At 45.0% G+C, this 13,521-nt stretch overlaps 1 protein-coding gene across 1 annotated transcript in view; it reads right to left on the bottom strand.

Moving 5' to 3' along the window:
- Positions 1-13,521, bottom strand: part of TMEM255B (transmembrane protein 255B) — a 206,589-nt gene that overhangs the window by 136,176 nt on the left and 56,892 nt on the right. The window contains exon 3 of the mRNA XM_063950766.1: positions 10,692-10,754. Coding sequence (XP_063806836.1) covers positions 10,692-10,754 — 63 coding nt within the window. The remainder of the gene's footprint in view (positions 1-10,691; positions 10,755-13,521) is intronic.

Here is a 13,521-nt window from a genome sequence, read left to right as displayed (position 1 = left end):
TGGCCACTTCAAAAAAGGATGGGACTGTATGTCTTTGTATTGATCCAGTACACTTGAACAAAGCACTGCAGCATCCATATCACCCACTCTGCACCATCAAGCAAGTGATTGCTGACATGCCAGGTGCCACAGTTTTCAGTACCCTGGATGCAAAGTGCGGATTCTGGCAAATCCCTTTGGACAGAGCTTCATCCCTGCTCACTGCTTTCGTGACCCCGAAAGGGCGGTATGTCTTCCTTCGCATGCCCTATGGAATCACTACGGGCAGTGAGGTCTTCCAGCGTTGCATGAAGCAACTGTTTGCAGGCTATCCCTGTGAAATCATCGTCGATGACATCCTGGTGTGGGGCCATACCAAGGAAGAACACGACCAGCGACTGCACCAGGTAGTTGAACGGGCCCGTGCTTTGAACTCAAGCTCAACCCAGACAAATGCAAGTTTAGAGTTACAGAAGTGGCGTACGTGGGCCACGTGCTCACTAGACAAGGCGTCAAACCGGATTCAAATAAAATCACTGCCATCCAGCAAATGCCGCTTCTGGCTGACCAACAGGCACTGCAGCGCTTCCTGGGGATGACCAACTACCTGTCTAAATTTGTTCCGCAATACAATGAAACCATGGCACCTTTGTGGCAGCTACTCCACCAAGACTCAGAATGGTGCTGGCTGGACGCACACACATGGCTGCTGTTGATTGATTGAAGACCATACTGACAAATCCACCGGTCCTGCAATTCTTCAACGTGCATGATCCAGTAGTCCTCTCTGCCAAAGTTTCACAGATTGATCTAGGGGCTGTGTGCCTCCAACACTGCAGACCGGTGGCTTTTGCTTCCAGGGCTCTCACTGACACTGAAACCAGGTATGCACAAATTGAGAAATTGAGAAAGAACTGTTGGCACTGGTGTTCACCTGCAACCATTTCCATGACTCCATCTATGGCCGTCCTGTCACGGTGGAAACCGACCATCAGCCTCTCATCACCACACTGAAGAAGCCCATCCACTCTGCTTCTTCCCGTATTCAGGGCATAATGCTCAAGCTACAGTGGTACAACCTGGATGTCATATATAAGCAAGGCAAAGAAATGTATGTTGCTGATGCTCCGTCTTGAGCCTTCCTTTCGACTACTGACATGAACACTACTGAGGATGACTATAGCTGTGGAGGTGCTCATACCAAGCAGCTGGAAGAGTTGTGTGCTGCTACACTTGCGGATGATCTCTGCCAGCGTCTCTCTGCTGTAATTCTCAACGGTTGGCCATCCTCTTCCAAGAAACTGCCTTTGCTCCTTATACTGTATGAGAGATGAGCTCACCATGTCTGATGGTGTCATCCTGCAGGGTCATCACTTCGTGTTTCCGGCTGCCCTTCAGACGTTCTACACCCAGCAGATGCACCATGGCCATCCCGGCCTGGGGGCTACCAAGCGTAGGGCCCGTGAAACCACGTTCTGTCACCTCCATGTATGGTGACATTGATCGTGCTGTCTCGTTTTGTGCACCCTGCAATGCCTGCCACATGAACTGAGCCCATGCTTCTCCATGACATTCCTGATCTTCCGTGGTCCATTCTTGCGGCAGATCTATTCGAATGGAAGGGAAAGGAGTACCGGGTACTAGTTGACTCCTATTCAGGATGGTTCGAGATAAACTACTTGCCCAGCACCACAAGTCACATGGTCATTGCAAAGCTGAAGAGACACTTTGCAGCACATGGCACCCCACAGCAGATGATCACTGATAATGCCATGCAATTCAAGAGTAGAGAGTTCAAGGACTTTGAGAATACATGGGACTTCAAGCACATCACTAGTAGTCTACACTACCCACTGTCAAATGGATTGGCAGAGCATGCAGTCCGCTCTGCAAAGCACCTAATGGAGAAGTGTGCACGAGATGGATCGGACATATACTTGGCACTGTTAAACTTGAGAAACACGCCCTGAGATGGACTTCCATCCCCTGCACAGTGCCTATTAGCACGGCGCACCCGCACAGGCATCCCAATGGCAAAGCAGCTCCTGCAACCCAGAGTAGAGCCACAGGTTCGGGAGAACATCAGCAAGCGCAGAATGGCTGCCAAAGCTTCTTATGACAGATCAGCATACTGCCTGCCACCACTGCCTCCAGGCCAGCCTGTCCGGATGCAAACCTAGCAAGGATTTGGCAGACTGGTGGTGGTTCAGCATCCTGCAGGTCGTCCAAATAGCTATGTGGTACAGTCTGATACCTGTAATGCCCTCTATGAACGCAACCGCCATCATCTGTTAAGTGTACCTGAAGAAAGCTCTACACAGCCTGACTCATTAGTTTCTACCACAGCTGCAACCAATGTCAGTGATGATTTGCATTGCATGGACAGTCCTTCCTCGGAGACCACTTCTGAAGTAATAGAGCCCTCTGGTGTCACAGAGGACATGCCTATAGGTACCCATTGTTGCATTTGTTTCATCTATGTTCTGCATCCTTCCAGTTTGAAAGGGGGGATGTAGATGCATGCTGTGCATCATGGGAGATAATGTCATGCTGAGGTGACTCACTTCCTGTTTGTCTCCTGTTACTTCCACTTGGTGTCTGGCTCATGCTGAGTAAAGACCTGTATTACACTGATGTTGCAAATGTCGTCCTGATTTTGTTGTTACACTTCTACAGGTGGTGTGTAGCAGACCTCCAACCTGGTGGCCGGTGTGTAGCAGCCCTTCAACCTGGTAGTCAGTGTGTATCAGATCTCCATCCTGGTGGCCAGTGTGTATCAGACCTCCATCCTGGTGGCCAGTGTGTATCAGACCTCCAACCTGGTGGCCAGTGTATATCAGACCTCCATCCTGGTGGCCAGTGTGTAGCAGACCTCCAACCTGGTTGGCAGTATGTAACAGACCTCCAATTTCATGCCTAGTTTAAAGTAGACCTCCAATCTATTTGACAGTGTATATCATACTTCCAGTCTGAAGGCCAGTTCATAGCATACATCCAATTTGATATCTAATATATAATATAGTGGGTACTGTATAGCAGAGCTACATTTTGATGGCTAGTGTATAGTAGACATTAAATCAGATTACCAATGAATAAATCTAGATCTCTAGACAGGGTATGAAACAGAACTTTAATAAAGTGACTAGTGTTTAAATCACTGTCCACCATGGTATACTCGCCAGACATGATATGAGAAGTCTGAGCTCCACTTCTACCACTTGCTCATGGTATTGAAAAGTTGGAGGCTCTTCCCCATACAACAAGCAGTAAAAGAGTGTGGATCTGAAAGTATAATCCAGTGGTTCTCAAACTGTGTGCCGTGGCACCCTGGGGTGCCGCAAGGATCTTGCAGGGGTGCCTTGGATTGGTGGTCCAGGGCCAATTTAAATTATTTATGGTCAATGTAAAAAACAAAACCAGTGCTAGTGGCTGTCAGTCATAAAATATGTGGATAAACAGAAGCTAATCTTGTCCCTCGCTACAGAACTGACCCTAAATATGACATATAAACACAATTTACTTAATATGATATTATTTATGAATTTCTCAAAAAGAAACTCTTGGCCTAGGGGTGCCGTGAAAAAAAATCTGATAGTCTAGGGCACCGTGATTCAAAAAAGTTTGGGAACCATGTAGAATCCTGACACACTTACTTATCACACTGGCCTCCTGCACAGGTCCCTTTTTTCCTTTCACCACCCTAAATGGCAGTTCTGCTGATTTTGCACAGTTAGATTTTGAAATGCTTTTTGGATTTTAAGGTTATAGATTATTATAATTTCCCATTCACTAGGGCTTTCCAACTTTTGTATTAATTCATTCATTCATTCATTCATTCATTCATTCATTCATTCATTCATTCATTCAATGTGACAATCTTTTCATGGTACAATGATTCAAATAGTGCCATAACTAAAACCATACTAATTGTATGTGTCTATTTAAAACCAATGCAATGCACAGCTAATTATTTTCCAATTAAGACATATCATAACCACTTTACATTTTTTAATTATTTTAGATTTCACCCTTTTAATTCCTGTGATACTTTCTGCCAGTATTGTGACACAAAAAGATTTATTTCCCCCTAAACACATAACAATAAAAATATTTTTTTTTTTTTTTTTTTTTTGTACTATAGTGATAAATATAATCTTAAAATAAATTGGAAATTGAAATGCTGTTACTGAGGACTGAAAGGGCCATAAACTGAGTGAATGTCAGTAAAATGCTGTCCAATTTTGTTTACAATGACATGATTCCTTTGTTGAACATAGTGGACAAAATATATATTAAGCGTCAGGTTCTAAATACCTGCTAATTTACTAATGCCAAAACCGACTAATTGAAGTAATTGATTATCAAAGTACCATCATTATTTTAGACTAATGAAAGAATAGTTTAGAAACTTCTAATTTTTCAAGTGGGGGTCTTGAAAATCTCAGGCTAACCTGCCCAAACAACAGACCTGCCAATCATTTCTATGAACAGTGGGCCTAATTCACTATCAATCGCTACTGATGCTGAGATAGATATTTTCAGAAATCTGCTCTTGCTAAAAATTGCATGTGAAGAGCCGCCCAGAAAGGATAAAAGACGCCCACCGATTCATTTGCAAATTTGCATATGCATTAGCAGAACTGCAATACATTTGCAAAATATGAACACCTTTGACAATTACAGCTGACCCCAGCATACTCACATCAATGAGAATGCAGTCGCAGCGGGAGCCTTGTTTTTGAATGCAGCATTCGTGGATGACGTCAGATACACACGTATTCCCAACCACTCCCCACAAACGCCATGTTACCACCCACAAACGGTCACTTCTGCTGGTTTTTGGAAAATAGGAAAAACCCACGCCGCCCCCCCCCCCCTCCCCCCCTCATTTTGCAACACCAGTTTTGTAATTTACAAACTGCAAGGTATCGGCATTGGCTTCAGTTTACACAACAAGCTGGCTACCACTTTGTAAATGTTGCCAATTTGACATGAAATTCTCTGATTTTTGTAAATTACACCAAACCCACCGCTTAGTAAATTTTATCCCTTAAAATTAAGTGGTGAACTGTTAGTACACTTACATATACAATGTATACATAATGTACATAACAATCCTGATTTTTGCAGCACTCTAAAGGAGATGGTCTGTGCCTCATCTAAAATCAGTGTGATTTGGAAGAATTGTTTAGTTGCTTTTTTTTATCCCAATTTTCAAGAGCTTCGAAAAATAACTCAATACTTTGTGTCCCATAAACAATGTCAGTACAAAATCAGCTTTTGACACTCTTTATATTTGCCAAAACTGCGAAGGCTCAGGAGTATGTGAATTTAGATCAGATGAAAATCCAGCTAGTGCAGTAACCAAGTCCAATTCATACTTAACGTGTTTTCCTGTCTACTATGAACATCAGCGGCTTCTTCAGAAGTAATCACACCTGTTGTTAGTTTTTTCAACTAAACCATTGCTTTTGAGATTGGCTGCTAAAGTGTAATAATACCTGCAAGAACATTTGCTACTACTAACATTGGCCCAGATTTATCAAGCCTTTGAGGGTGATAAATTGCTTGGTGATAAAATACCGACCAATCAGCTCCTGTAATTTTTCAAACACAGCCTGTAACATGGCAGAAAGTTAGCTGGATGGTTGTTACTTTATCACCGTGCATTTTATCACTCAACAAGGCTGGCCTTTTCTCTAACAATTAGAAGAATTATTAAAAATAGGTGTTATAAGTGTAGCAACTCTAAGGATAGAGTTAATGTTTTAGAGTGTGGAGCTAATATATATGTACATTTGGGTGTGATACAGGATCCCAGTGGTCGAGATGCCGGCAGTCACATGACTGACACTGGCATCCCGACCATGAGAATGCCGACAGGAGACGGTAATTATTATACCCTTCCCCTGCCCCCCACCCTAACCCGCCTGGAATTGTGGCCAGGGCTAAGATAGTGGGGGTGGCGACTAGGGCTAAGACCCAGGGGTTGGCGGCTAGGGCTAAGACTCTGGGGGTGGTAGCTACGGCTGACCACCCCTCCCCGGGTCCTAACCCTAACAGTGGGCCCAATACTTAACCTCGGGCTGTCGGCTTTCGGTGCTCCAACGCCGGGATTCTTAGTGGTGTAAGGATTCCAGCATCAGTCACAGTGCTGGGATGCTAACCGCATCCCGTACTTTTTATATTAATTGTTGAATCACGGGCTGGTGCATGTATGTTGCATGTTTTAATTAAATTTTTATTGTATAATCACTTGTTCCTATGCGCTATTATTTTTCTCCTTTATGCATGTTTGACTTCCAGGGGCTGAGTATCCCTTGATTAACAACAGCTGGGACAAAGGGTGTTTGTTTTGTATTCACTTTGCTCTAACCAAGGTAAGTGGACACATCTGTACTCCATTCTTCCTGTTCTTCTGGGAGGCTTCATGCTCTATCCCAGATGGCCACCAAGATCTCTACTGAATATGTGTAGGGACTATCTCGCCTTAATGTAAAGAGTGGTATGGGTGGAGACAAAAGTGTTCTGCTTAGCTTCTGTAAGAGACCTGGTCATTATCTGCTATAAACCATCCCTACACCACTACCCGTTTGCGGTATACACTCACTGGCTGTTGAGCTGTATGAAACCCCACTTCGCTGAAGCTCATCACCAGTGTACCAGTAACTGTGAGTACGGTTGTACATGCTATCTATCCATCTATCAAATAAGTCAACACCACTGGCTAAGTAACTGGGCTGTTCTTAGTTTTAGTTATCCACTCAACTTTACAATATCAACACTGAACACGCATAATTTCCAACCCACATTATACAGCTTATCAGAGTGTTTTGCAGAGAGTTCTTCATAATTGACCAAAGTTGGCATTGGCAACACTTGCTGCACATAGAGAAGCTCAGTACACACCACCATCAGGCATCACTCTTGTATCCCACTGAGAGAGCAACAAGTAGGGGGAGGTATCCTCTTTCAAGGGTATAGAATCAGTACTCACAAAAATATAAATACAATTAAAATATGGTTGCCATCTTTGTAATTCACTATAAACAGTTACATAATCTCCCTGCTGACTTTCTTTTGTTGACATGCTTCTTTATATATTATTATGTACAAGGTATATTGGCTGTTTGTTTGATGGCCCTCATTCCGAGTTGTTCGCTCGCTAGCTGCTTTTAGCAGCAGTGTAAACGCTAAGCCGCCGCCCTCGGGGAGTGTATCTTAGCTTAGCAGAAGTGCGAATGAAAGGATCGCAGCGCTGCTACAAAAAAAGATAGTGCAGTTTCTGAGTAGCTCCAGACCTACTCCTACCTAGCGATCACTTCAGACTATTTAGTTCCTGTTTTGACGTCACAAACACGCCCTGCGTTTCCCCAGCCACTCCTGCGTTTTTATCCGACACGCCTGCGTTTTTACACACACTCCCCAAAAACGGTCAGTTACCACCCAGAAACACCCACTTCCTGCCAATCACTCTGCGGCCAGCAGTGCGACTGAAAAGCGTCGCTAGACCTTGTGTGAAACTGCATCGGCTTTTGTGAAAGTACGTCGCGCGTGCACACTGCGCCCCATACGCATGCGCAGAAGTGCCGCATTTTTACCTAATCGCTGCGCTGCGAACGAAAGCAGCTAGCGATCAACTCGGTATGAGGGCCAATGTTTGTAGGGTTACGTTATTATATAAAAGCACTAAACTAGGGGCGACACTAGGTGCAGGCTGGCAGCAGGGGCGTTTCTACAGAGAAGGGGGCCCGTGTGCACCTCCGGGTTGGCCCCCTCCTCTGTACGGCGCTGTAGACTCCGGCATTGTGCCAGAGTCTACTGCGCATGCGCAGGTCTCTGGAAACATTGCACCCACCATGATCCGGAGACCAATTTGGCTACCGCGCATGCACGGCGGCCATTTTGGTGGCGATATCCGCCGCGATTGCAGGTCCAGGCGCTGGACCCCGGAAAGGTAAGTGTTAAAATGGGTGCAATGGGTGCGGGCCCCCCCTGGTCCCAGGGGCCTGTGTGCACCGCACCCATTGTACCCATTATAGAAACGCCAATGGCTGGCAGGCTTGAGTCGATGTGGCCCAGCCGCAGTTACTCCACCGGTGCTGTCTAATCTGGTGCCCGCCAGACGCACTTACTATAGCAGTCAATGATTGACTATTAAAGTAACACCTGCCTGCCGCTGGGATATCAGTCTGGTCCAGACTCCTCCTCTCTCCTCCCACAGTGCCAGGCAGAATGACATCACGCCATGTGACATCATCCTATCTGACATTCTGAGAGGAGCACAGTGACAGAGAGTAGCTGTTTGGCCACACCTTGGCATCTGGTGTGCCTTGCCTGCCGCGTTCTTCAGCCACTACTGTTGGTGACCCACTGGAGGACTATTTGAGCAAAGGTAAGTCACATGATTTTTTGGAAACTCATAAATAAAAAAATATTTTGTGTACTTGAAAAAATGAGGTAAACTTCTGAGAAATGTTTCAGTTGTATTACTTCATATATTCTCACCAGATTTGTATCATCCTCTCTTGAGGCCTTCTAGTGACATCAGCTATATGGTTATGGTTTATATGGACTATTGATATATAATTAACACCCCAAAAGTCACATATGTGGTATAATATAGTGACTGTATACTGCTGAAGTGCAGCAATGAAGTAAGTCAGTTTTGTTGTTCAGTGCCAGCCCTAAGCAGGAAAAGCAGAGTGGTTCAAGGGTTATTTGTCTCCCTGCTGCTCTACCTTAACCACCAGTGATGTGGCCTCATGGAAAGACAAACTCAGAAAAAGACAAAACTAGATGTATATATGAAGTAAAATGAACACAAGCTCTGCATGAATAGTGAAGTCCTGGACATTGTTTTATACCCCTTTTCCACTGCCTTGAAAAACACCAGTTTTTGCACGTGAATGCGCATTAACCCAGGTTTTTGCTCAACGGAAAAGGGTCCAAAAATAAAAACCTGGGTCAAGTTACCCGTGAATCCAAGCCACGCAGCAAGCAGGGTTGGCTATGGGTAAGACCTGGGTTAAGGGGCAGTGAAACGGGGTAACCGGATCATCCAGCCCAAGACCCATTTACAGCATGCTGAGAGTCCATACCTCCCATACCACATTGTCCCACATGTGGTCAGGAGGTTGGGAGACATGGTGCACGCTGTCAGCACTACTGTCTTCCCTGCTATGCGGACAGCAGTGTCGGCCGGGTAAAGGTGTGTGCCGCTGGCTGGGGGCAGCTTAGCAGCTTTCCCAGCATGATGTGGGCACTTCCATTAGGGGGCATGGCCTAACGGGACCGAAGACACATCCCTGGGGTCCCAATCTGCCGGTTATCCTGACTCTTGAAGATGACATCATCTCCAAGCACCAGCCAAAAGACAATGCACTGCAGTGGAAAAGGGGTAAAGTCCCAGGTCAGACCCGGCTTGGAATCAAGTCCCAAATACTGGGTCAGACACAGGACTTTGGTGGAAAAGGGGTATTAGGCAGTCCTATGCAGCCCAAAAGTCCTTATTAAAAGTAAGTAACATGTAGGAGGAAATATATCAAACTTTCTAGATTAGAGAAGTTGCCCATAGTAACTGTCAGCTTCTGCCTCTTATTGTAGAATGCCTGTGATTAATGCTAGCTAGAAGCTGATTGGTTACTATGGGCAACTTCTCTTGTCCACTCTTAGAAGCTTTGATACATTTCCCCCTAAGCGGCTGCTCAGCAAGAATAGGGGACCATGGTATTCACAACGGGGCATGTCCTTGTACCAACACGCTTAGGCATGCCTCCCCTAGTACAGGATACTAGTGGGACTGATTGCATTGGGGAAAAAAAGATGCCCGGAGTAGAGACACAGATGCACACTTCAGGAGGCGGAGCTGGACTCTCCTCTCATTCAGCTTCGTCCTAACAGTCAAAAAAAATGCAGCGATTCGCAAGTCTGCGGGTAGGCCATAGGTCTGCAGACTCGGTCCTCATTACCCCACACAGTGCATGTTTTGCAGGTCTCCTCACAGAATCACAAGTGAAATAATTAACTCCACCTGTAGACTTTTTAAAATGTGTCTGTGAGTAATTAATACACCTGTGCACATGCTGGGTTACCTGCAAAACATGCACTGTGTGGGGTAATGAGGACCGAGTTTGCAGACCTATGGTGTAGGCGGTGAGGCTAAAATGGCACTATTCCTGTTATTAAGCCCCGCCTCCTAGTTCTCTCACCATGATTTCCATAATAATCTCCCCATCCTACCTACTTCACTAGGATGTGTGAGATCTGCCTACTGACCCAGGGGTGCGGGGAGGGGGGTACTACCCGAAAAACTGGGAATCTCCTGTAACGTCCAGGAGAGTAGGCAAGTATGTCTTGGTATGTTAAGGCTGCTTTTTGTTCCAAATGGATTGATCTTTCAGCTGTAAAATGCTGGTTGCAAAAATGGTCAACATATGAACAACTTGTGGCCACTTATATTTGGTACAGTATAAATATGAATCGGTTATGGCTTCCCATAGCATATCAGTTATATGGTCCTCGCACTATGGGGGAGATTTATCAAACCTAAAGAGAATGGGTGGAGGTGTTGCCCTTAGGCACAAATCAGACTCTAGCTATCATTTACCTATAACATGATTACTAGAATATGATTGGTTGCTACAAGCAACACCTTCTACCTAAGCCTACACTTTAGAGGAAGTAATTGGTGAAAATATTTTTTAACTTACCATTTGTTTTCTGTTCTCAATCAGATGAATTCCAATTATACCTAAGAAGGATCCAAAGCCAAGCTGAAGCCAGAAGATAAAAGAAAAGAAAACATTATAGTCAAGGGATATTATATATATATACACAATGGGCCTAATTCAGAATTGTACACTTATGCAATTGCAATTACGATTTCCTAGGCTACGGAACTGCTAATGTTAGCGAGTGAAGTTGTCGGACAGAAAAGAAAAGAGTCACCCACCGGAGCAATCGCAAACCCATTCACAACTGCATACACATTAGCAGCCTACATGCAACAGTTGGGAACATCAACTGCTCGAGTAGGTCTATCGCTACGTAGATTGGCCGTGGCTGTGGCGACGCAGACGCCATGTTTCTCTGTGTACTTAATCACAGCTGACGTCATACACCCCCCCCCAAAACGGCCATGACACTCCTGCTGCCACACCCCGTTAACACTCCCAAATGGTCACTTCCTGTCAATCACTCTGCAACGAAATCCTCATTTGGGGGTAATTTCAAGTTGATCGCAGCAGGATTTTTGTTAGCAATTGGGAAAAACCATGGGGGTCATTCCGAGTTGTTCGCTCGCAAGCTGCTTTTAGCAGCTTTGCACACGCTAAGCCGCCGCCTACTGGGAGTGAATCTTAGCTTATCAAAATTACGAACGAAAGATTAGCAGAATTGCGAATAGACACTTCTTAGCAGTTTCTGAGTAGCTCCAGACTTACTCGGCATCTGCGATCAGTTCAGTCAGTTTCGTTCCTGGTTTGACGTCACAAACACACCCAGCGTTCGCCCAGACACTCCTCCGTTTCTCCAGCCACTCCCGCGTTTTTCCCAGAAACGGTAGCGTTTTTTCGCACACACCCATAAAACAGCCAGTTTCCGCCCAGAAACACCCACTTCCTGTCAATCACATTACGATCACCAGAACGAAGAAAAAACCTTGTAATGCCGTGAGTAAAAAACCTAACTGCATAGCAAATTTACTTGGCGCAGTCGCACTGCGGACATTGCGCATGCGCATTAGCGACTAATCGCTCCGTTGCGAGAAAAAAAAACCGAGCGAACAACTCGGAATGACCCCCCATGTGCACTGCAGGGGAGGCAGATATAACGTGCAGAGAGAGTTAGATTTGGGTGTGGTGTGTTCAATCTGCAATCTAAATTGCAGTGTAAAAATAAAGCAGCCAGTATTTACCCGGCACAGAAATAAAATAACCCACCCAAATCTAACTCTCTCTGCAAATGTTATATCTGCCCCCCCCCCCCCTCCTTCCGCTGCAGTGCACATGGTTTTGCCCAATTGCTATCAAAAATCCTGCTGCGATCAACTTGGAATTACCCCCTTTGAACGGAATCACAAAGCCACCTTTACACATGGGCAATGCGATCGCAGTGCATGCTATGATAATTGCTCAACTGCGAAAACAATGGCATATCGCACAACTCTATATTAGGCCCATTATATGTAGCTTACACATAAAGAAGCAGCTCAGTATAGAGGGCCTTACTCAGGTTTGTCAGCAAACCAAACAAGCACACTAATGGGCAAAACCATGAGGGTAATTCTGAGTTGATCGCAGCAGCAAGTTTGTTAGCAATTGGGAAAAACCATGTGCGCTGCAGGAGGGTCAGATATAACATTTGCAGAGAGAGTTAGATTTGGGTGGGTTATTTAATTTCTGTGCAGGGTAATACTGGCTGCTTTATTTTTACACTGCAATTTAGATTTCAGTTTGAACACACCCCGTCCAAATCTAACTCTCTCTGCACATGTTATATCTGCCTCCCCTGCAGTGCACATGGTTTTGCCCAACTGCTAACAAATTTTCTGCTGCGATCAACTTGGAATTAGGGTGCATGTGCACTGCAGGTGGGGGAGATACAACGTGCAGAGAGAGTTAGATTTGGGTGGGGTGTGTTCAAACTGAAATCCAAAGTGCAGTGTCTAAAGTGCAGTGTAAAAATAAAGCAGCCAGTATTTACCATGCACAGAAACAATATATATAATCCACCTAAATCTAAATGCATCTCTGCACGTTCCATCTGCCCCACATACAGTGCACATGGTTTTGCCCATTACTGTGCTGAATAACTCCCAGAGTACTTTCATATTAACTCAGTTACTGCTACAACATTTACCATGTCATTATTTTTGTTGATATTTCCATAAATACATACCCTCCAACATTTTACACATGAAAACCGGTACAAATAAGGAAAAGGGGTGTGGCCATATATAAAGGGGGCGTTGTCACACCTTTTTTCCCTATACTTTCAATGTTAATTTGGATAGTCAAAAATCGGTACAAAGTCCTTTTTGGCAGGTACAGTTGGAGGGTATGTAAATATCAATAGGTGGTGTCGGCGTGGTGTGTTCAAACTGAAATCTAAATTGCAGTGTAAAAATAAAGCAGCCAGTATTTACCCTGCACAGAAACAAAATAACCCACCCAAATCTAACTCTCTCTGCACATGTTATATCTGCCCCCCCTGCAGTGCACATGGTTTTGCCCATTAGAGAACAATTTTGCTGCTGCGATCAGATCTGAATTAGGCCAATGGTCGAGTGCCAATGGTTATATAATACATAGGGGGTATTTCAGACCTGATCGTTGGGCAGAGATTTTTGCAGCCCTGCGATCAGATAGTCACCGCCCACAGGGGGAGTGTATTTTAGCTGTGCAAGTATGCGATCGCATGCCACTCCTGCGTTTTTACCTGGCACGTCTGCGTTTTTCCAGACACTCCCTGAAAACGGTCAGTTGCCACCGACAAACGTCCTCTTCCTGTCAGTCACCTTGCGATCACCCGTGCGATCAT

Source organism: Pseudophryne corroboree, chromosome 2 (assembly GCF_028390025.1).
Source record: "Pseudophryne corroboree isolate aPseCor3 chromosome 2, aPseCor3.hap2, whole genome shotgun sequence".
Classification (NCBI taxonomy): Eukaryota; Metazoa; Chordata; class Amphibia; order Anura; family Myobatrachidae; genus Pseudophryne; species Pseudophryne corroboree.
The sequence above is the reverse complement of the archived record's forward strand: the minus strand, read 5'-3'. Positions and strand labels throughout refer to the sequence as shown.